General features: G+C 42.0%; 1 protein-coding gene across 4 annotated transcripts in view; it reads left to right on the forward strand.

Annotated features, from left to right (window-relative positions):
* The window catches only part of LRMDA (leucine rich melanocyte differentiation associated), a 1,024,583-nt gene that overhangs the window by 198,994 nt on the left and 801,316 nt on the right, over nt 1-24,273 (forward strand). Inside the window, exon 1 of one of the 4 annotated variants that reach the window (XM_053909594.1) lies at nt 12,871-13,197. The exons of the other annotated variants lie outside the window; for them this stretch is intronic. Coding sequence (XP_053765569.1) covers nt 13,127-13,197 — 71 coding nt within the window. The 5' untranslated portion in view covers nt 12,871-13,126. Of the gene's footprint in view, nt 1-12,870; nt 13,198-24,273 lie in introns of those variants that run through there. 4 annotated transcript variants of the gene reach the window in all.

A 24,273-nucleotide genomic window follows, 5' to 3' on the forward strand; every position in this document is an offset into this window, starting at 1 on the left:
GTCTGAAGGAGGCTGGCCATTGGGCAGTTGCCCCCAAGAAGGCATCACAATTAAGGGAAGGGGTTAATACACTGACAAATGTTTCAGTTTACAGGCACTGGCCCCTCTTTGTTCTGTTTTATCATACACATTCATCACGTTCAACCCGGCAACCCAACCAAATAGCTATTTAAGTTGTAAAAATGAATCCTAGCACAATTTCATGAACTGTGTGATATACCTGAACCTAATCACATTATACAACAGGGCCTTTGCCAGCTTGATGTACCTGGTTCTGGGCTTCGTCAGAATGAATAAATAAATAGGCTTCATTAAATGTAATAACAGTAAGGTGGTCAGGCCAGTTGGGTTGTGGGACCAGGTAAGGAAGCATCCAGATGTTTCACACTGGACCATGGTGCCCTTCCAAGCTAGCTCACCCTTGAAAGGCCCACAAATCACGTTGGCCATCTTCTGTCTTCTGCATGTGGCCAACCAATTTCCTAGATTATTAAGTAAATGGCAGGAGACATCCTGGGACAAGGATGTAAACCTCATAAATGAGAAATACAAGGAAGGGCACTACTCCAGCTCATTTCCACAGAATTGCAGGGCTCGCTTACTTTGTACTGACTGTGAAGATGGATAAACATACGGTCTCTACCCCCAGGACTACTCTTAACAATGGGGCCCACTCATGTGTCAAAAATCTTTCTAGGTGCTTTTTATGTGTTTTTTATTTGACTGTGAAAGATTAATCTTGAACTGTAATATCATCTCCATTGTTAAAGATGAGGAAATGGAAGCTTATAGCTTACAGAGGTCAGATAACTTATTCCAGGTCACCCAGCGAGTAAATGTCAGGGTGGAGATGGGAACCACTTTCCAGTGGTGGAAGAGGCCAGAGAGGAGGGTGGGTTGTGGTCAGCAGAAGGGCCTAAGGAGTTTGGAGCAGCCTGGTGGTAGAGGTGCCCATGTGCCTTACCTGGAGAGTTAGACTCATCCATCACTTGGGTGCCAAGACGTCCATTAGCTGGCGGATGGCTGTAGCAGAGCTTACTGAAGGGGTGGGAGCAGGCCCAAGAGACCTGCACAGCACCCGGTGTCAGGAGGTAGGAAGAGTGTGGCCCGAAGCACCAGACAGTGAAAGTGATGAGTCGGAACTGGGGAAATACTGCTAGGGTGGAATCTGCTCCTTGTAAGAGAGCCTCCATGTTGCCTTCCTTCCCAGTACTGACAGCACCTTGTATTCATTCTGTCTTTCTTCCCTGCCTCCCCCACTTTTTCATTCATCACTTTACCTTTTTGTCTCCCTCTTTGTCTCCTTTTCATTCTTTTGTTCCCCTTTTCATTTCTCTTCCCTTTCCTTTGCTGCCCTGGTGTTTGCTTTACTCTGCTCCTGCACACTTTGTAATCACCCCACCTCCATTCCTCCTCCCCCTCTTCTGCTTCCTTTTCCTATGGAATATATAAATAAATATATATGTTGTTTTTTTCTGTTTTTCTCTTGGTTGTGTCAGCATATTTTAGACTGCTGGGCTTTGCATGTTTTGCAGCTGGTTTTGATGCAGTTGTCAGACGGTGATGGATGACTATCATCATTTAAAGTGTAAAAGAAAATGCCTTGGCACACACAGACATGATCCACTGCCGTCTGCCAGCCTGGATAGGCATGGCCACCATTTTCTTCGCCCCTCTTCTGCCTCCTTCCCTGCTCACACTGCCCTTGCCGGAATCTACAAAAGTCATCGTGAGCTGAGCAGCACCGGGCTCTCGCCTTCTATAATATCACTTTGGTAGTTGTCAGATCATATGAAACGTCAAAATTCATGTGGCCTCTGTGAAGAGATATATTTAGTACAGCTGCTGCATACCTACATGCTACCCCTGACACTGACATATTAGTTATGCTGTCTTTTGCAATCTGATATCTTTAAATTTGCCACCTTGTTAAGTTTTGATTAATGTGATTCCATTTCACTAAAGTAATTGGCTTGGCCTGTTGTAAAAAATAATCAGCCCCCTCTACGGAACAAATGCTAGAACATGCTAATGAGGGAGTGAGTTCGTTACAATGATGGCGTGGACTGACAGTTATTAATGATTGTTATGATAAACAGACGAGTGCGAATTGGGATGAGTTGGGCAAAAGTGACAGTTTAAAAATAACGTATATTGGAAAGTACTAACGAAGTAATATACTGTTAGGAAAACAATCATGCAAGTTGTCAAGGAAAGAAGTGTAATTATACAGCCACATGGGCTGCTTAGGAGGACAGGGACCTGCCTGATAATGGACACATTTTTTGTTGGCAAGAGGGAAATATGTTATGGCAGAAAGAGGTGCAGATTGATAAATTAATTGGTCCCTCTCACAGCTCTGAGAGCAAACTTGGCCGGCAGTCATCATGCAGATTAGGGAGATGATGTTTGCCCAATGCCTCTTTCCCCCAGAATCTCCCCAGTCCTTGTTGCCAGGCTTTTCTGAGGCCTCTCTTGTCGTCTCTTCTTCCCATCCAACTTCATGTGCTGCAACAAGTCATAGAAATGAGTCCTGAGGCAGGCCACACCAAGTGCAACCTTGAGCTGGATGGAATGCTTGCTGCCATGTCTAATTTTTTTTTTTTTTAAAGACCCTAAAGACTGAAATGCTGTATTGTTGCTAAAGTCTCTGGCTGTGATGGAGGCACTTAGGGGTGCTTTCCAGCTCTGTGAAGGAGACCATGAGGGCTCACACAGTCTGGGACTGTGCACAAGGGAGGTGCCAAGTCTGTATTTCTAATGCCAGCAAGCTGCTGTTGGCTTTTGCATAATTAGGCAAGGCAGAAATTGTGTGTGTGTGTGTGTGTGTGTGTGTGTGTGTGTGTGTGTGTGTGTGTGTGTGTGAGAGAGAGAGAGAGAGAGAGAGAGAGAGAGAGAGAGTCTGTTTCAGATAAATGTGCAAAGTGGGAGGAGGAGGGGAGGCATGTTCTTGAAGAAAGAGTCGACTGGACTTCATGGTTCACGGCCATCCCACCCCACTGGTGTTTGCTGACTTGACAAAGAAGGAAGGCAGGTGAAAGGAGATGGAGACCATATTTTGTGATGCCTCTACAGAAATGGGTTCTAGATTTGTGTCTTGGGAAAGACCTTTGATTGCATATAACCAGTAATCAATTTAAAGTAGCATAGCATAAATGGAGGATTTATAAAGATACTGAGTTATCTCATGGAACCCATGATGAAAGATGTAGCTGGACTTCACAGTGAGTGGGAATCAGACTTGGAGAGGGACCAAGGTGTCCAGTCTAAATCTCCCTTGATCAATTTTTCTCTCTCTGACCCCCCAACACCACCCCTTTCTAAAGCTGCCATCCATCTCCCTCCCCACCAAGCCATGAGAGCCAGGAAAATGAAGGTAAGTCCTGGGGCTTACAGATAGTGTTTATCTGAAGATAGGGTGTCTATCCAAGTCTATCCAGACTTCTTAGAAAGGGAGCTTGATTTCCCTCTGGGTGGCCCACATACTGTGGTTTAGGGATATAGCAAGGAGCCTACTGATGGTGACTGTGATGCTTTGTTTTTCGCAAAACTATTATATCAGGATGTACATTAATTCAGTCTTCACAAACACCCCGTTAGGCAGGTGCTGTTCTACTCATTAGACAGATGAGGAACATGAAGCCAACTTTTGTGAACTTGCCCCTCAATCACAGTAAGGGGCAGAGTGGGGGTTTTAATCAGAGCTCTCTTTAAGTCCCTGAAGTTTGATGGTTCCCACTTTACCATATCACCTCTTGCTAGGATGCTGTGCATTTCCGTCCAACTCAGGCTAGTAGGTGAAGTGTAGTTATTTGCCTGAAATTCAAAGAAAAGAAATCTCAGGAAAAATAGTCCAGCGTGTGTTGTATTTGGTCTAAGTAGAGACTGGTCACAGGGGGCTCTTACACAGGAAGTTTGTTATTTGCTTTGAGATTTTTTGCTGCTCCACATATGTAAATATATGACCATGTGGATCTCAGTCCTGGTCTACTTGGGGATGTGAGCAGAAAGACAGTCTGATTATCTGGCCATCAAGCCCAACGAAGACTCTGGAGCCTCCCCATGCAAAACATCTAGAGCAATCCTGAAATCAAAGGGAGCTGCCAATTACCTCACAGCAAATCTGACAATTAAGAAGTCAGTTTCATTTTTTTCACATTAGAAAGTATTTGCTCTGGGGAAGGAGCAGGTAACTAAGATTCATTTAGTACAGAACATGTGTTAGGGGTGGTACCAGCCATTTCCTGATGTTGTATCTCAACTGGGGGCTGGACACATTCCCATTTTACAGATGAAGAAAGGAAGGTCTGGGTGGTTGAAAGTTACAGACCTTCTAGTGAACTGGAGTGTAGAATGATGGTTGGTTTCTTTTGAAAGAAGGCCTTGGTCCTGTCTAATCCAACTGTTTTTTTATGTCCCCCATAAAATTATTGACTCCCCCCCCCCACCTTCCTGGTGAGACTGGGAGCCCACAGAGTGGAAGGGGTTAGCCCCCTGGATTGGGAGTTGGAGCCTGGCTTCTTGTTTTCACTATGACTTTAGGAATAGGTCACAGTCCCTCTCTGTCTCCTATTTGAAGAACAAGAAAGATACTAGCAATTTTGAAAACAAAAGAGAAAACAGATTTGGAGTTGCCTTTCAAGTCCTTAAAAGAAAGGGAAAGAGGGTCCTCTCCTGATGGGCAGACTCAGGTTTCCTGTGGGTGTAAGGGCTACCGTCTTCCTGACCCTCAGATGAACTTTTTTCTTGCAGTCCTATGACCAAACAAGAGGTCACCCCAGAGGTGAGAATGCGGTCAGAGGATGAGCCCCCATGGTGGGCAGACAGGGCCAGAGAGAATTCTCATCAGTATTATAGATGGTTGTCTTAGCATCAAAGGGCAGTTCTCTTTCCTCAGGGTAGGGCAGCTTCTTTGTGTCTCTTTTACACTGTTGTCAAAAGAGAAAAAGTAGCCATTCAGCCCTAAAAGTTCTCTCCACTATTTTCTACCTAATCTTCTCCATCTTTTTCTTGCTTAACATAATCCCCCTCAACCCTAGAAACCCCTGTGTCTTCTCTCTCCCTTGCCATGTCTATGTTTTCATGATAGAGTTTCTGTGCTGAATGTGCTGCTGACCCAAATGTTGCTGTATGGCAGAAGACGTACCTGTAAGCACTAACAAGCCCCTAAACCTGGGCTCCTGAACAAGTCTGCCCTCCATCTGGAGAGTCTGGGTAGAAAATGTCCTCAGGAATCTTGTGTGAAGGTAGCGCTCACCCCTAAGGACTGTGCATACTGTTACAAGCCCTTGAGTATTCTCCCTCTTAGAATTTACTCCCAATTTCAGTCTTAAAATGAGTTGGAAGTTTGTCTACAGGAAGTCTAGGGACCTCTCACAGCAAGGTCATTTCATGAATGCCTATTTTTTTTTTTTTGACATTCAAGGAAAAATATTAACTTCTGTGAGGATTGGAAAGGATGTTGGTTTAGACATGGATAGATTGAAATTTTAAAGCTGCATCAGAGGAGAGAACATAGTACCTTTCTCCTTCCAAACTGTCCATCAGTTGAGAACCATATTGCTGCTAACAGCACCTCCTGGTGGCCCCAAAAGAAGGCGTAGGACCCAACTGATCTTACTTAGCTTTCTATGGAAAGGGTCTTTGGCCCTGGTGACTGAAAATTTTGAGCTGGATGATGGTGGACTTGTAGATTGTGTAGGTTTTTGATGAAAGATATGGTATGTGCCCCCAGAGCACTAGAGGGTTATTGATACACTTGACCCTTCCCCACCTCCATCACACAACATTGCTATGAAAATGTAATCAATCCAGTTTCTGACATCTTCCCCCCACTCTCAAGAGCACCTACTGTATCAACATGACATTTTTTAATCTTGGCTTGTTTTCCAGGCCATGAATTTAATTTCTCAATGCTCCACTGTTCAGCTTTTATGTTCTGAGAGTGGAATGTTGTCCAACAGTAGTTACCGCCATCTTGTTTAGTCACATCCTCTTTCCTGAGCATCCTAAAACCAAATAGTTTTTAAAAATTCATTGCAGCCATGGTCACTCAGCCTTGTGCTAATAGTCACCAAGTTCTGACAAAGCGAGTCCGACATCCCTCGATAAGTAAAATCCGAACCTCCTGATGTTGTAGAACAGTAAGCAGATTGGCATGTCTTTGGATTAGTGGAGGCACTGAAGCAAAATGCTCAATCCTTAGTGACCTTTGGCAAATGGATGGGGATGTGTAGCCATCATAGGTTATCTTTATGTTCATTGTGTAGACACTCAACCTCTGCCAGGCCAACACAGAAGCTGTCAGAGCAGATAAACTTAGTTAGGAACTAGCTGTTTTCCTTACTACATCACAGTGCTCTGCAGAACTATTTTGTCTGATAACCTGCTTCTTAAACTTGTCTGTGAGTAGTTCTGTGAAGCATTAAGCCTTTCCTCTTGGGTTTTGAGCTGCTTATACTTTGTTTTAATCTTTGGGCCTAGGACTTTGTTTCTTATAAAATGTGCAGTCAGCTGTCCTCTGTTGCAGAATATTCTGGTGAGTTCCTTTTAGGGAATCCATGAGAGATGTTATATTTGGGTCTTACAGGCATGCATTGTGGGGGCCTGTGTTTGTGCGTGGGTGTGTAAATGTGCTCCTTCTATTTGTTCAGGAGGCATTCTGTGGAAGTGAGGGTCCCCTTTGATCATTTCTTTCTGAACCCATTAATGCCTATCTTTAGTTGACACATATTTCATATGTTGATTTATTATTTCATAAACACTTAGAGAAAAAATTTGGGCAAACATTCTTCACATTTGGAGTAAAGCCCATACTTTTTCCCCCCTCTTCTGCTAGAGTAGCAGTGACTCCAGGCCAGGGATATTGGATATGAAGACTGGCTCTGTGACTTTGAGCAAGTTGCTTAACTTCTCTGAGCTCAGATTTGCTCCCTTTTAAAATGAGACCTGTTCCAGCTTCAATGGATTCCACACTCTCCTAGCCAAGAATAGGACTGAAGCAGAGTATGTTTTAGGGGAAGTGGATGAACTGTTGGGCTTTTCTTCTTTCATTCCTATTCCAGGTGAAGATAAAAGACTTTGCTCTCTACTGAGCTGACATGAATTCAGAATTCATTAGTTTTCAGACTTTCTTTTAAGCTTCAGACAGGATTGTGAAGGGAAAAGCCTGCCCCCGATTCCTTTGCCTTATTAGTTCTGTTCATATAATGTGCTGCAGAAACTGCTAATTGTCACTTGAGCTGATGGGTGAGGGTCTGCTTTCTTGAGGAAAAAGTTGAATTTTGCAGTTCCTGTCTCCCTCTTGCTTAGCTAGAGGTCTAGTCAGGTCTTACAGAATAGGAATCTAAATTAAATCTAAATTAAAATAAATTAATTTTGCCCCTTTGCTGAAGAAAAAGTGGAGAGTGGGAGAATTGTAAGGTGACAGTGTAAATCTCCAGTTGTATACAAGATAATGCAATGATAAAACTATAATTGTGGAGGCATTCGTAGAGTGTCTGTGGGTTCTCCTTGCGCGTGCCAGCACTGGGAGAGGTACAAACCTGCACCTGTGCGTATACTTTACTATGGAGCCATTTAGACATAATTTCAACTTAGTACAAACTCCTCCATTGTTAATACTCAAAAGACTTGTTTTATTTAGTTTTAGTTCACGACTCAAAGTATTGTATGCTCCCGTGTGAGAAGTCACTTCTTGCAACTTGAGCCTAGTATCCTATGTTTGTGCATCAGCTTCACAGAACATCAAGCTTAAAATGTAAACACTATTAAAAAAAAAATCCATTAGCATTCCTTTCTAAATTTTTGGTATCTGCTATATATCCTTTTTTTTCTACACCTCTCTGAGCCTTCTCTGTGTCTGTTAAACTGTCCGTAGTTTTCCAGGATTTGCTTAGTAAAGTCCCCAGGTTGGCCTTCGTAGAAACCTTTGCTTCCTAAGGCTGGAAGTCACACCAGCAGTCAGTGACCACCCTTCATGATAAGGCATTTTCTGAATGTGTCCTCTTTCTTTGGCTGAGGGACAGTTAATGTGAAGCTGGGAAACACATCTTTGGTTGAAAGATTGCCCTCTTAGCAATGTAGTAATTGTAATTTGGGAGTAGCTGGTTTCAGCAAGAGGTGGCACAAGGGTTCAACTCTGGCTCTATCACTTAGGAGCTGTATGACTGTAGGCAGGTGTTCAACTCTAGGGGCCACGGATGTACACTGGGAACACCACGTCCACGTCTTTATAGGGCTGTCCTGGAGGTTCCTGAGATAATGCTAGTCAGTTTACTCATTTCATGGAAGTTGAAGTGGAACTACCAACTTCATGGAATGGAATAATTCTCATTCAGGAGTATGTTAAAATTTGCTAAGTAGAATCTAACTCCTGGAACTTCCAGACAAATGGGAAGACAGAGGCTGCCCGATTTAGCTTTCAACTCTATATTTGGGAAATTGTGAAACATCTCCATTTTCCTTAATGTCTGGACTCTTTCACTGTTTGGCTTTTGTCCTTCTCCCTCCCCTCCCTTTCCTTTCCTTCTCTTTATTCTTTCATTGAAAGATTTACTGGCATGAAGATGTGCTAATAACTACTTGTCTTGGAGTAAGTTGAGCGCAGAAGGTAAAGCCAAACGTTGTACAGTGCACAGATGTGAACACCAGTGCCTCCGAAGAGTAATGCAGCTTAAGAGAAAGTTTGACAAAGTGAGTAATCTGACCACGGCTTTGTAAGAGCTTTCAGAAGAATTAGTGGGAATTTCATATATTTGAAGCAATTAAAACAAGAATGGAAAAGCATGTATTTGAGAAGACCAGAGAAGGAAATGGAAAGAAATCCTTACAGCTTGGGGATTTGAAATCTCAATGACACTATTTTAAGTCATGTGAAACTTTTCCTGTTTTAAAAACTAAACAGTAAAATTAACTGTGCTCTAGTTTTTATGGACTTCTTTTGAATTATTGCATAAAAGTAACAGAAGTTTCTGGCAAGTGGACCAGATTTCCAAAACTCTTCCTCACAAAGGCATTGAGAACTATCAGAAAAGTTACATGTTTTTGTTATCATGAAAACATTAATAATATTGAAACTTGGCTAGAACCAATTTTAACTTTGAAACCTCAGCTTCAGTGGGTACATGTAACTGATAAATCTCTTTTGTGGTTGTCAAAACAAGCAAAGCTAACTTTGTACATTTCCTATTATAACTAAAAGCACTTTGACAGTGAAATCGGGTATATCAATATGGAGAGCAAAAAGCCTATTCATTTTATCACCACATTTCTCTAAGAATTTTGACGTTTCTGAAATATGTATCACTTCCAAACAAGGAAGCGCAAAGTTGATAAAGGTTGTGATGGTGCAGTTCTTGGAGGCTGACCACCCCGGTTAGCATTGCTAGTCTGCCTGGTGTAAGTACCTTGCAAGGCCAGCCTATTGCTCATCTGACCACGTGGCCTATGCCATCTGCCCATGTCTCTGAGGGCTTCCAGAGTTTGGGTGAAACTGGGTTTTCAGGCAGATTGGGCATGGAACATCCAAGATTAGGTCCTTATGTTGGAGTTAGTCACAGTGAACAAGAGTTCCTGACAGGGCTGGGCTCTGTGGAAAGATGCATCCTATCAGAGTGACCAATATATGCTTTCAGAGGAAAGGTCTATGTGTGCTGTGGGCAGGGAGTAGGCTGTGATTGGGTCCCCAACCTGAAAGGTATATATATGCCTTGAAGAATGTCTGTTTATAGGTGGGGAGTTTCGTATATGGATAAGTGACATTTGGTAGCAAACTGTTGACCTAGCTCTTTCCATGGGGCTTGAATGAGGAGGGCATTGGTCCAAATGTGGCGAGGAGCCTGGGCTCTTTCAGCTGCACCTTCCTTCATCCCACCCTGGCCCTTTCCGAACCCCCAAGTCATCAACTCTCCTTCTGGGACCTTTCTTCCTGTGATCCCTCTTTTGGCATTTTAATGACCTTCTGCTGATCTCTTCTTATTTTCCTCCTGTCTTCTCTGAATTCTTTGAGGATAATGAGTATCTTGTACTTGTAGTTTTTGTCGTTTTCTTCTGCTTGCTCACAGTAGCTCATACTTTCTCTCATTCCAAAGTATTTGTTGAACACTTACTTTATCCCAGGCAACTTGTAGTGGTCTCCAGTCTTTGGCTTGGAAATAAGCCTGACAGTTAGTGTTTTATGTGGGGTGATTAGCAGAGGAAAGTGTGGCGAAGAGCCCAGATTCTACTGATGAGGCCATGGCTCAGCAGTGCCCCTTCCTGGCTCTGCCTCAGTTTTCTCATTGAAACAGTGGGGATATAAGAGGACCTACTTCATATGGTTGCATTATATGAGTTAGCCCTCACTGCCTTTGTTACTGTTCTCCTACCTGAGGACTTTGGGGAGGACGAAGAGGTAGTCATAAACAGTACTTTTGGTCAGTGAATTTTTAACTATTTTGTGAGGCTGATTTAGTAAGAAAGTCTTTGGGAGCCAGAAGGGAGGTAACTTTTGTCCCCCTTTTATCTGCCCTCCAGGATTGGCATGCCCTGTAGCTGGTTCCTTGGTGCAGGAGACAATGATGATGCCTTTTATATGCAGGGACTCTTCTTAGCTGCTTGCCTTTGTGAGCAAATATCTCCTCTGTTAAGAGATTAGAGCCTTAATCCTAAATGATATTTCATGCTCCAGGACTTAAATTTATATATCACCATCCCGAATAATGTATTGGATTGCATTAAACAGATTGTAGATTAACATGCAACTATAAAACAAATTGTCAATGCGTTGTTGACAACTCTAAGTGCAAGTTCATATATTTAACTACATTTGGGGAATATTGAAGTGTTTAAAACAGCTTAACTGGTTGATGTAAAATTAAGCATCATGTTCTATTTCAATTTGTGGGCCAGCCTGGGAGACAATAAAATGGAGGCTTAGGCTTGAGAGAAAGGGAGCATGGGAGAAAATTTTGGAGGCAGCCTTGATACCGGGGAAATCCTGGCACGGTCCAGATATATTGGGTGGTGATGAAAGGATTCTACCCACAAAGGGCCACATTAGGTAGTAGTAGAAGGATGTCCATTTATTTGTTCAGCCTATGAGCAGTCCTTTGAAACCTCAAGGAGTTTCTAATCTAGTTGAGGAGATAAAGCAACTGACATACTAAAAACAGTGGTGAAGAGTACAAGCCATAAAGTCCTTTAGCTTGAAGCCATGTGAGATAGGTCACAGGTTAGAATTCACAGGCAAGGACACGGGGCTAAGAATTGTCAGAAAGATCTTAAAGATGGTGACACATGACAAATGCTGGGAAGATGTTTAAAGAAGAAAATGGAAGCAGGGGTTGGGAGGAAGCATGGTGCGTGGTACTGGTGTGCTTGGACCATGGGAAGCTACTGTTGAACGCTTGGGTGAGACTAGGTAATAGGCATGGCAGCCAGGCAAGCATTGACCCTGGAACCAGATGGCCCAGGGGTCAAATCCCGGCTCCCCCACTTTCTAGCTGTGTGATCTTGGGGGGGTGACTTAACCTCTTTGTTTTTCAGTTTTCCCACTTGTATAATGGGGATAATTACTGTACCTATTTCTTAGGATTATGGGGAAGATGAAATGTGTGCTTGGCTAGAGGAGGAGCATAGTGGAAGTAGTGTTTGACATGTATTCAAATTTGATTCTAGGGTAAGAGATGAAAATTAGGAAGGCAGACTGGAGAGGCTGTTGAAGCAAATTAAGTACAAGGTAATGAGTCTTAGACTGAAGATGGATCCTAATAAAGAAGAGAGCATATATATTGGTTTTTCCTTACTGTTCTTTGCTTGGGCTGTGAACATTAGTGTCTATATTCTGCAGGGATTTTATAAGCCTTTTTCTAAAGAGTACATCCTGAGATGGGTCTGTGTGAGCTGAGAGTGTGGACCCTGCCAAATGTGGGCCTTTCCTTTCTTCCCCCTCTCTCTTCCTCCACAGTGTTGAGACTTTTTTGCACTTATTCCAGAACTTCTCCTAAATAGCTTTGGAACAAATATATTTATGGATGCAAATTATCTGGAGAGAGACCTCAGCTTGCACTTACAGATAATGTGGGGTGACCAGGCAAAACTCCAGTATAATCTGGAGCTGCATTAAAGGGAGTAGGACGTGCAAAGCCATTTTCACTCCATGCTTGCATGAATGAGATCCTTGTTGGAGCTCTGAAGTTGCTTACAAGAGTTCAAAGAGAATGTGGAAAAAATGGGAGGTGTGGCAGTTTGGTGGAAAAATGATTCAAGGAATAGGAAATAGATCTCTGAGGGAAAATCTTGTAAGACTGGTATGTTCAGGCTAGAGAAGGAAAAGATAGAGGTTAAATTAGTTACTACTCTCAAACAGCAAAGAGTTTTTTTTAGATGTAGATACGTGTTTCTCAAAGAGTATTCCATGGAACCCAAGTCTTGGGGAGAGGTAGCTTTAGAAGATAAATCAGTTTGGGAAATGATGTGCTTTAGCTCGCTGTGAACAATTCACAAAGCATGTTAGCATCTTAAAGGGACTGAAGCTTTCTACAGAAAAGAACCCCATTCTACTCTGGGTAATATTAGAGTATTCCAAACATTTTCAGCTATTTTTCTAACACCTTTGGAAAGTGCTGTTTAAGAATTACTAAGGTGTTGAGTATAAAACAAAAAAGGGTTGAGGCATGAGACCAAGCATCATGGTGATAATAGAATTTTCTATTGGGGGAAGCTTGAGTTTTTTTCCCTTTCCTTTCCTCTCCCCTCCTACCTTTGTTTTGGTGGTAAGGAAGAAGAGAATATAGTTGGGCACGTTTTTGAGGCCCTTGGCTGGACTAGGTTCAGGGGCCACTGCCTGTGGTGGTTTCCGGTCCTGAGGACATAGAGGCTGAGTGATGTGGGCTCAGGTTTGGGGCCTGAACTGTTGTCTTTTGGTGGATAGACAAGGTTGACAGGACTGGTCCCTGTAGTAGGTGTTGAGGTGGGAGGCCCCGGGGATTGGCCAGGAAATGGTGAGCACAGACTTGGTCACTGGACTGAGGCTGGCCTGGGGAGACCCATGGCAACTTGCTGGTACAAAGTACATTTCTCCATCTGTCAAGGGCCAGTCAACCTCACAATTGAGTGAGAGTGGTTCAGGGGCTAGCGACTCATTATGAGTTTTAGGAAGTTCAAGAAATGGCATTTGGGAGAAGGACTACAGGTTGATGGCATTTTCTTCATCAGGTATGCCGAGTCTCTTTGTAGTTTTTGCTTAAGACCCACCTCTCCATTTCTCTTTGTTTTCTCTTTGCCTTTGCTTCCCTCCCTGCCTCTATTTTTTCATACTCTCTGTCCTTGCCTTTCCTTTCCTTTCCTTTCCTTCTCCCACTAAGTCTGCTTACTCTGTCATGGCTAAATTATTTTTCTTTTTGCTAAGTGAGATGCATACCTTACTCTTGTGATCCTGGGAGAATCTTTTTGTTTTCCTAAGTCCTAAATGACCCGTCTCTCATTCTTTTCCCATCCCTGCGGGAATGTGTACATCTGAGTGTCTCTCTCCTATGTCTCTTTGTCTGTCTCTCTTTGCCTCTCCACACACACACACACACACACACACACTATCTTGAAAGCACAGGATACACCTTTTGTGTTTCATTTATTGTAAAATATTGCACACATCTGTAATTATATTACTCTTAAAATAAAGCCTTCATCCACTCTTAACATCTTTTGATGTCCCTTCCCTGCTGACTCTATTTTCTCTTGTTCCCACTTTACGTTAATGTGAAGAGACAGTTGAGTAAATGCACAATGAACTTCAAAACCTAGTAATTGTTTTTCAGAAAGAATGAAACTTGCGAATTAGATATGGATTGTAAAAGAACACCAGGGCTGATTAGTGTTCGTGAGGGGCGCCTGCCGGACGGCTCTGACACCTGCCTGCCAGCACTCTCCAGAAATGCCACCATTGATGCCTCTGTTCTGCCCATCACAGGGTTGGGGGGTGGGAGGGAGAAGTGGTGGGTGGGAGTTAAAAGACTGTGCAGTGAACCACCTTGTCAGGCTTGGCAGTGCATGGGACGCCTGACATAAAAGGCAGAGAGAAACAAAGATGAGTCGCATCCATTTTACAAGCAAACTCTAGTTATCTGTAAAAATAAAATAAAATAATAAGGTATCTTTTTTGAAAAGAGAGAATGAGTGAGTCTTGAAAGGGGTTCACCACGGTTTTGTGTGTGTGTGTGCTTTTTTTTAAGGTTGTGGAGATAATGAGTTTTTTGAGACTTGGGGGAGGAAAAGAATTCACAAGCCAAGTTTCAAGCTGCTGAAAAATTGCTTTTAGGAAAGAAGAAAAAAAAAAACCCTTTTCCGTGCTAACCATCTGCTTGCGTCTTGTTTACTGCCCAGAGTGCCAGTTTGTGCTTATTAATCATGCTTACACAAGTATCTTAATTACTCCCTATGTAGCTGCTCTGTCTTGAACTCAGAAGTTGACCTTTCTCTTTTTATTCCTTTAAATCATTAATCATACACAATCAACGCCAGCGGGGCAGAGCCATGGAGAAGGCTACCCAGATTCTCACACCTCACGCCAGTCCCAAGCAGACAGGGAACGCCAGAGTGACTGCTTCGCCAGCAGCGGGGCGTATCTTAATTAATGACTCTGCTGTGTTGAGACACACGGGCTGGGGGAGGCCGCTGCTGCCACCACCCCTCGGCGCTCCTCCCTGCTTCTTCACTTGCTGCCTGGTTTGAGGAATGACTGCTTTACTCTGCTGAAAACCATAAAGGCCGCTGCTAGGGTTTTATGGTCCTGCACACCTAGGCTTTGGAAGAATCGAGGCACAGGCAAAGCGAACTTCTGAGAGAAGATTCTATTTACCATGAGTGGGAATTTTTACTAGACCATTTATTTACTTCTCCCATTTTGCTATGCATGTGAAATCTGTTGAGGATCCTGTTAAAATGTAAATTGATGATTCAGGATGTCTGCCTGGGACCTGAGCATGTGCCTTCCTAACAAGCTCCCACATGACACTGATGCTGCTGGTCCATGGACCACACTTTGAGTAGCAAGGAGCTAGACAAGTGAGGACACCCAAGGTCCTCCCTTCAAGCCTGAAGATAGTATGAGGGAGGGTAACTCCTAGGAATGTGATACATAGGTTTTTTCCCCTTTCGGCTAGACCAGTAAGATTTTGGTGCATGGAAACAAAAACCATTTCCACAAAAGTGACACAGATAGGCACAAATGTACCTTCTCCGGGCAAAAGATACACAATACAAAGATTGCCTTTCATAAGGAGGGAAGAGTGGAATTGGGACTTCTTTTGACTTTGACTTTTTCATTGAACTTTGTAAAAAAAAAAAAAAAAAAAAAACAACAACAACAACAACAAAACACTTAAAACAGCTGAAAAAATTCTCCAGATAAAAAAATAAAACGATTTCCAAAGTGAAATAATAATGATAAAATTGAAAGAGGATTGTGGCTTGGGTTTCATAAGACTGTTTCTCTGTTCCAGTACACCAGACAAATTACAGGATGTGGAAGTAATTTTGTCTCCCCCTCCCCCAACTGTGATGTTTCTGCCTCGTGAGTAGGATGGGATGCCTAGAGATAAGAAACTGAGGGTCTCTTCTTTTTGCCAGGTTGAAGCTTCTACTCTTAAAGGGGAAGAATTTCACCTCTCTGGCAAGATAGCTTGAATTTCTCCTGTCATTAATTGTACACTTAAAAGCAGGAACTACGATGTGAAAAGTTGTATGACAATGATGTGCATGTCAGAATTTTGGCTGATGCTCCCAGCAGTGATGACACAGGGATGAAACACATTCTAAATAGGGCCTGGGATTTGCATACTACCTCATCTCAAGGAAGGAGGGTAGTTCCTGTACTGATGCTGAGGGTTTTGCCATTGTAATCCTTTGGAAAGAAACACAGGGAAACACATTTTAAGAAACTTTTGTTGCTTCCTATTTCATCTCATAGTGGGGTGAGGGTCAGGGTGGGAAGGGATTTGATTAAAAACAAAGTCTTAAGTAAAAGCAACAAATCCGTGTTAGTGAAAAATCACCTAATTAATTCAGATAAAAACTTTGTCATTCCACATGCAATAAGAGTACACGGTTAAGTGACTTTATTATTTACATTAAAAATTACTTGTTCGTGAAGTAAAAAAAAAATCAATTACCCTGAATGAGGTGAATTAAGAAAATATTTCACCAGTGTAGCTTGTCTTTTCAACTGGCTGCCTTTTCAGAGTTTCTTGGTGATTTATGAAGTGAAAACTCTGTCTTGTCTCTGGTGAGGACGTTCTGTAGCCTTCCTACATAGTTTTGGTATTGGGGTATGTTCATGTTTTTTGGCAGCCTGGAGAAGATCCTGGATGAAATGACAGAAATACATAACTCACTTTCGTTTGGTAAAGTAATAATTAATTAGAACTTCTGGACATGAAGCATTTTGAGAACTGGATCTGGGCGCCTTGCATAACCATGGTCTGCTGTTAAACCCTTTATAGAAGACTCTCCTTGTTCTTGGAACTTTGTGCGGACTTGAGAGCAAGCTGATTTAAGTGTTGAGAGCCTGGTTTGGCAAGAGTTGTGTTTATGCTTTTCTCTCTGAAGGCTGTGGATCTGACCTCTCCAAGGAAGCAAAGCTATTTTTAGGGAAAAGCTAGAGTGGCACTTTCTGGGGGAAATTTGTGGCACTTTTCATAGAGAACTCTTTGGACAGGGTGGGGTTTGCTGAATTTTCATTCGGACCCTACTGTCTTTGGGCCAGGGCTCCACTGCTTCCATTAGCGGATGCCAGATTTGTTGTAATGGGAGAGGATACTATAGGAAGCTTATCAAAGCTCTCTGTTTAGAAAAGAGGGATTTTGTTGGTCTGGGGTGGGAGCCTAGGAAATGTGAAGTTTTAAAAGTACCCCAGGTAATTTTAATGTGCATCCAGGGTTTAGAACTGCAATAAAAAAATAGACGTAAGGTCTTACTCAGCTTGGCCTTTTTCATTCTCTAGCTGCTCTATGTTTCTGGAACCATATTACTTCAGACATGTTCAAGCCCTGAAGACCAAGTGATGACCTAAGTAGGGCATCTGCCTTGAGATACCTATACTCTACAGAGAAGGGTGTTCTGTGGTTCCAAATTAACTGTTTTGGACTTGACTTTGCCCACCGTGTCCTGTGTCTGGCTTTCCTGCCTTTGTTCTTGTCTACTGGCTTGGTTTGCCCTTTTAGTGCTTTCCTGAGCTTTGTTAGATGTATTTCTTTTGTAGATCTAACTCTGGGCTCACGTCTGACCCTAGTCTGAACAACATGGTGTGATAGATACCATAAGAAGGATGGATTTTATGGTGAAAGCTCCATGTAGAACAAAGTTCAACACTTGTCTTAACTATAGGGGTCTTCAGAGTATATACTCAGGTACACGTGTTTGAACTCACAAACTGCAAGATCATGGCCTGAGTCGAGATCTTGACCTGATTGGAGGTCAAGAGTCAGAGGCTTAACCGACTGAGCTACACAGGTGCTCCTTTACTTTTAAACGAAATAATTGTCATTTACTCACTTCCTTTTTAAGCTTATTAAGACCTAAACGTGGAATTACAATCTTCTCATGTCTTTAGATTCCCAAGATTTGTCCATGGATCCTGGCTTGAGGAATAAATACTGGTTTGGTCGGTCAGTTATACACGTTAACTGCATTTAACTTCTTCTTTTCTGGAAGTTGAGTGAAATGAAGAGGAAGAGGGTGGCATAAGTAGATGTGGAAATCTATAAAGCAGATTCTCCAAGTAGCATAGAACTGAAAAAATGTTTTTACTTTACTTTGTGCTTTAATGTAAGGCAACTTACATTAGAAATAAACATTGGGAGTGCCTGGTTGGATCAGTCAGTTAAGCGTCTGACTTCGGCTCAGGGCATGATCTCACAGTTCGTGGGTTTGAGCCCCGTGTCTGGCTCTGTGCTGACAGCTCGGAGCCTGGAGCCTGCTTCAGATTCTCTATCTCCCTTTCTCTCTTCTCCTCCCCAATCCCTCAAAAATAAAAAACATTAAATAAAAAAAGAAGTAAATATATTGGATTAGTGCAATATTTATTATGTTCCTATTTTATAACACCAGTAAGAATGAGCTTTTAAGAATATATGTGAAACCTCACTTTGAGTGAGGTTTGGTTTTAACATGAGCGAAGGTCTCCTGCTGGACTGTCTTTTTTTTTGGTGGGGGGGGGAGAAGGGTGTTCATTTCTGTTGAGGGAGCTTTGGAGCCTGTATTGCTTAGAATCAGAGAGTTGGAGAGATCCGTAGAGATCTGGTACAAACTCCTTAAGTACAGATGAAGAAACTTTTATTTTTACTAGCATGTCCTTCCTGTTTAGTCTTTAAGCTAGGATTTTTCCAGACTTTGGCCCTTAATGCTAATCTGGGACAGGGTTGTTATGAATAGATGGTTGACAAGAAAGCCCATCTTTGGTCCATTAAAAACTATACCCCTGGGGCACCTGGGTAGCTGTTGGCTGAACAACCAACTTTGGCTCAGGTCATGATCTTGTAGTTGGTGAGTTCGAGCCCCACGTTGGGCATGCTGCTGTCAGCTTGTCAGGGCAGAGCTTGCTTTGGATCCTCTGTCCCCATCTCCCTGCCCCTCCCCCACTTGTGCTCTCCCAAAAATAAACTGTTTAAAAAAATATTACAAAGAAATTATACTACAAACACTACCATCTGTCCCCTCCATTCCCATTTTCATTTTAAAATCAAATTCAAAGTCAAATGCAAAACTTCCAGAGCCTCTCCTGAGGCTGCAGAAGCAAATGAAGGACCGCAAAGCTGAAACTTGAGTACTGAGACTAATTATGATCTGAACCATTCTTGTCTGAATTATTATGCAGTAACCCCTGCAACACCTTATATCAGGCTGTATTCTTATTTTTTTGTAAAAGGCTCTTTTCCTCAAATAGACTAGAAGCTTATCTAGGGCTGGATCTAGGTCTCAAGTTTTATATACCTTGCATAATATCTTGGCAAGCACATGCCATCTTGATCACATGCTTGTAATCCAGTTGAGGTGGTTACCTGGCCTGCTATATTGAGGGTCTTCAGTTCTGCTGCATTGAGAGTGTGCCCTAATTGATCATCAGAGTCCGCCATGATCACAGACATGAGAGGTGATGGTAGACCACCCCCAGATCTGCCAGTCCTGTGCAGGTCACCAGTATACATTTATTAATTGGGTCAGTGATTTACACTGCTATTCTCAGATTAGTTCCCAAATGTAAATACCATGAATTCAGGGCTTTTTTGTCTGTGTTCTCCCCCTGCCGTCTAGTGGATATATCCCAAAGTCCTGGAACAGTGTCTTATATAAAGTAGGGGCTCAATAAATTTTTTTTCCAATGAATGAATTACTGAAAGGAATAGGAACTTGTATACTAAACTTCGTTTGAGTATGAACTTTTAACTGATGATCTAGCAATACCTAGTAAACAAGAGAGATTACCTCAACTTTTTAAAAGTATCCTAGCATAAAGATTGGGATAATAGGAATGTGGGAAGTCCAGAGAATAAATCAATTGGGAATTGTTACTTTGCTAATCATTTCAACAAAAAGGTGTAATGCAGTGTATGCCAAGCATTCTGCTCCCTGCCCCCCATGGATTTAGAGTCTGGTAGATTCCTTCTTGCCCATGATGTGGTTAGGATTCTGTTGTGAGTCAAGTTTGTGAATATCTCTTAAATCACATAAGTGCTTAAGCAGTGTATTAACTCTGAAGGGCTTCCATTTTGCTGAATGATGTCGACAAGTAGTGTGCTGTACCAGCATTTTCTGCTCTACCCTGTTTAGCTCCTTACATAGTGTTTGGGATACCCACAAAGATATCTTTTGTTTGGCAGATCCTTTCATGTATGAACTGGTAACACCCCCATTTCTGAGGGCATGGATTTATTCTTTGTCACATTGTTGATGTTGGAGTCTTTCGTTGGGAATGATGAGGGATGGAACAATGCTTTCTCAGAAGATAGATCTTTCTTCCAGTTAGTTCTTTGAGGGGGGGAGGTAAGAGAATGGGAATGGTTAGAGTCCCCAAGATGAAACCTGTCCTCCTCCTTCGACCTGAGCCCTGCTAGGCTGAAGTTCTGGGAAGGCTGGATAAACCACATGCTGCCTCCCCATGTTTGCATTTAGACACCAGGGGTTGCATTTCTTTTTTTTTTTATTTTTTTTATTTTTTTATTTTTTATTTTTTTATTTTTTTATTTTTTTTTAATTTATGAAATTTACTGTCAAATTGGTTTCCATACAACACCCAGTGCTCATCCCAAAAGGTGCCCTCCTCAATACCCATCACCCACCCTGCCCTCCCTCCCACCCCCCATCAACCCTCAGTTTGTTCTCAGTAGGGGTTGCATTTCTAAGTCACATAACATTATGCCTATTATGTAAAGCCAAATTATTTTGTGAATTATCACAAACATTGATCTGCCCTTGACAGTACTTTAGAGTTTTGCAGTAAATCTGCAGGCTGATAGCGTTAGCAGGGTGTCAGTTTTTGTCACTTGTAAGCTTCCTTCCGTCAACTGCAGTTTGAAAAGAGTCCGCCATAACAAAAGCATTGCTATCTCTTAAACTTGGTTTTAACCTTCAAAGACTAATAATTTATTATTCAGTGTTATGCCTCAGTACTTTTGGTGACAATCTATCATTTTTAATGTTGGTAACTTGATTTTTGTAATACAAAGACATATAAATAGAAAAAGAAAATGATAGCTAAGTACTTTTATGGGTAGCAATCTGAATAGTGTTCTTGATGCAATTCATCCAACATTTATCTGCATAAATTATGGTAGTTAAAGAAGAGGAGCAGATGAGAAGTACACTTAAGGCCCTTTTTTATAGCAACATAAAAGAGAGCAAAAATTACATTCATTACTTTTTAAAATATAGCAACTCTTTATTATAGTTTTCATTCATTGAAAGCAAATGTCTTGTTAGCTAATGAAACATTGTGTGATGTTATAGATCTGGTGTGATAGTTGGGAGCAATATTTGCCTCTTCATAAAGCCTCACAGTAATGTCCCCACTTGGTCACTGGCCACTTGTTCTCAGAATATCAAGGGTATAAATGACCTTTATACAGGAAAAAGAAATCTCCTTTATTAGCAAAAATGAATAACTTGGAATGCGTGTTTACTTTGTAAGCTCTAAAGTGACTTTGAAATGTGCCGGCTCTCTCTTTGTAGAAGCCAAAGGGTCCAGGGCAGCACAGAGGGAAGAAAGCTTTAAGATCTTACGTTGTCACCCTCCCTTCCCTTTACCACAGCAAATCTTTCTATGACTATTATTTTTTATTCTCTAAAAACAAATGGCGAAGATGGATGTTAGTGGACCCTATTGTGGTCGTCCTAACACAGTGTGTGTAAATCCAACCATCCTGTGTTACACCTTGAACTTCCACAGAGATGTATGTCCATTATTTCTCAATAAAACCGGAAAAAAGGCAAATGGGAAGACATTACTAGCTTTTTCGTTTTCATTTGCTGCATAAATTTCCCTTGTAGGTTCTGCACAGAAATTGTGATGCTTGAAAAATGTGAGGTATGGCCATGCTGGAGTGTTTCTGGTGGGGAGGAGGGTTGCTCACAGCTGCCTTCTTCCTCTCCTTCTCCATTCCTTCTTCTCATCCTGGTTCCAAGAGGCCTCTGGGGGAGTAGGCAGACCGTCTCTTAGGTGCTGGTTTCTCCAGCTTGGTACGCTTGGGTGCTTGGGTCGTTAAGTTCTTTCTCCTCCCATGCTTGTCTTAGCTTAAGGCTTCTTTTGTTTGCGAAGATCTGAAATCAGGCCAAACAAGAGGGGAGAGGGCAGAGATAAGATTGCCTAAGGGAGTGAGTACCTTACCTGCTCCAAGGTCGGCTTCCTGACAAGCTAGGATCCTGTGGACTTCAGACTCTTTTGCGGGGAGGGGGTGGGGGTGGGGTGGGGTGGGGAATTCTGTGGATTCTTGTCTCTGCTTCTCTTTGTCTCTCTGCTTTTTCTTCTCTTCCCTGCAGATCAGCATGTTCCCTTTCCACTTTTATGTGCCCTCGTTTTTTCCCTAGAGACTGTCCGGACTTGGAACTTTATGTGAGGTCCTGCTTGGGCATGCTGTCTATCTCTGGTCCTGTTAACCTGGTGGTGATGGTGGCTTAGGAGGCTAAGAGCTTTATAGGGTTTCTAGGTCAGAGCTGGCCCACATCCATTCTCAGAGAAGGAAGTGAAGAGATTATTGGCCTTTTAGTATTAAAACAATTTTTTAATTAAAATTTATTTTTCAAATTGTTTATTTTTGAGAGCGGGAGATGGAGTGCAAGTGGGGGAGGTGCAGAGGGAGGGAGACAGGATTCTAAGTGGGCTCTGCACTGACAGTGGAGAGCCTGATGGAGGGGCTCAAACTCGTGAACCGTGAGATCATGACCTGAGCTGAAATCAAGAGTCGGACGCTTAACCAAATGAGCCATGCAGGCGCTCCTTAAATTTAAATTGATTATCACAGTCTTTAAACATAAAAACAGGGTGGAGAGAATTGTATAACGAAACTCTGTGTTCCCATCATGTAGCCTCAATACCTGTGGACATTTTGGTTTTTTATCCATAAGGACTTGGCCGCTGCCTGATGCATAGAAGGGTAGTGTTCAAGCACGCCAGGATCCTTAGAACTCCAGTTGTTGTCCGCAAGGATTCTCATTACAGCTCCTCTTACTGAGTTTTCTTTGATATTGTAGTGTGTGCTTTTTTTTTTTTTTTTTTTTTTTTTTTTTTTTTTTTTTTACAAAACAGACCAGTGTTGTATGCACTTTCCCTTGAATATTCTGTCTCATTGTGTTTCAAGAGGACATGGTTTTACATGTACTGCTTGTGTACAAAAGAGATTATAAAGGTTTCAGACATAAATCATTTTTTAAAAAGGACTTTCTCTGCTCCATAGCTGCCCTTTGATTCCTTCTCATTAATTTTTTGTTATTCACAAGAAAGAACTTTCTAACCTACTGGCTTCCTTTATGGGTTAGGTAGACCCCTTATTTCATTTGTGATGGCTCCATTTCCCTCAGGCTACTCAGGGACAAAAACCCAGAAGAAACTTGAAAGTAACACACATCTAAGAAATGGATTTCAAATTAATGGGTTCGAACTTTATTAGCATAATCTTAAAGCAGGTTATTTTATTTTCCTGTATGGTCACCAAGGAAGAATGTTTTTTAGTCTGAGCTGAGTGACCTTTTGAGACCTCCATAGTTTACCTAGACAAGTCTGGAAAGAGAGGCATCTAGGCAAACTGAGGATGGTGCCTTTGAGATTTTTAGGTAAGTGACAAAAATGATTCAGATTATTTCTATTTGGGCTTGTCTGAAAGGCCTCTTTGAAGGCACTAGTATTCTCCCCCAAGGTATAGTTCCTTTCTATAGAAACCATTAGCTCTAACCACTGGGGCCTTCTGTTCTCTTCTTTTCTATGATGCTTACTTGTATTTTTTTAATTTCTACCATTCGCTTTTGATGTTTCCTACTTCCACTCATAGAGTTGCTTGATAATACAAACTGTTTGCCTTTTTACCTGTAAAGACTATAATTGCTTTTAAGAGATTACATGATGCTATCATAAGAATGATGCGGAAAGTATAGTTCATTTCATATTCTGCTTTTTTGTACCTTGTGTTTGGTACAGGACCTTCTGACAGAAGCCACATGCTTCCCCAGTGTATTGATTGAAAAAAAAGTGTGTGTGTTTGTTGGATGACCAGTTACATTTAAGAGGGTGTGTTTTATGGAAACTTTTGAGTGGATTGTAGGATTGAGGGTAAAACCAGTTAGAAGCATGCTGAAATCTGAAAACTGCTTAGGCCTTGCCAGATAGTAGCACATAGACTGTTAGAAGTAGAAAAGACCTTGTAGGTCACCTGGTTTAAAACCTTAAGTTTTCAGCTGAGGAAATAGACATAAAATTTGGTATTGTATGTCTTGACTGTGTAATTCAATAAATACAAATTGTTGAACGATGAAAGCCCTTGCTCAGTGCCTATGCAGGATGGAGTCTGTTCTGAGACTCTTGTTAGACCTAGACCCTTCCCTCTGGTGGCCCCTAGTCTTGGGGCAAAACATGGATGTAAAGCCATGTATTCTCTAAGGACACTTTGACTCTGAATTCTGTGTTCCAGAATGATAAATTGCAGAGCATAAATGTGAAGCCAGCTCACAAAAGGGTAACAAATTTGGTGTAGAATATTTTTTTCTCTGCACTCTGACCTTTTGTGTCTGGGGAGGCTACTTGGGGCTGGGACC

This window comes from Panthera pardus, unplaced genomic scaffold (genome assembly GCF_024362965.1).
Source record: "Panthera pardus isolate Hobbes unplaced genomic scaffold, ASM2436296v1 HiC_scaffold_22, whole genome shotgun sequence".
Classification (NCBI taxonomy): Eukaryota; Metazoa; Chordata; class Mammalia; order Carnivora; family Felidae; genus Panthera; species Panthera pardus.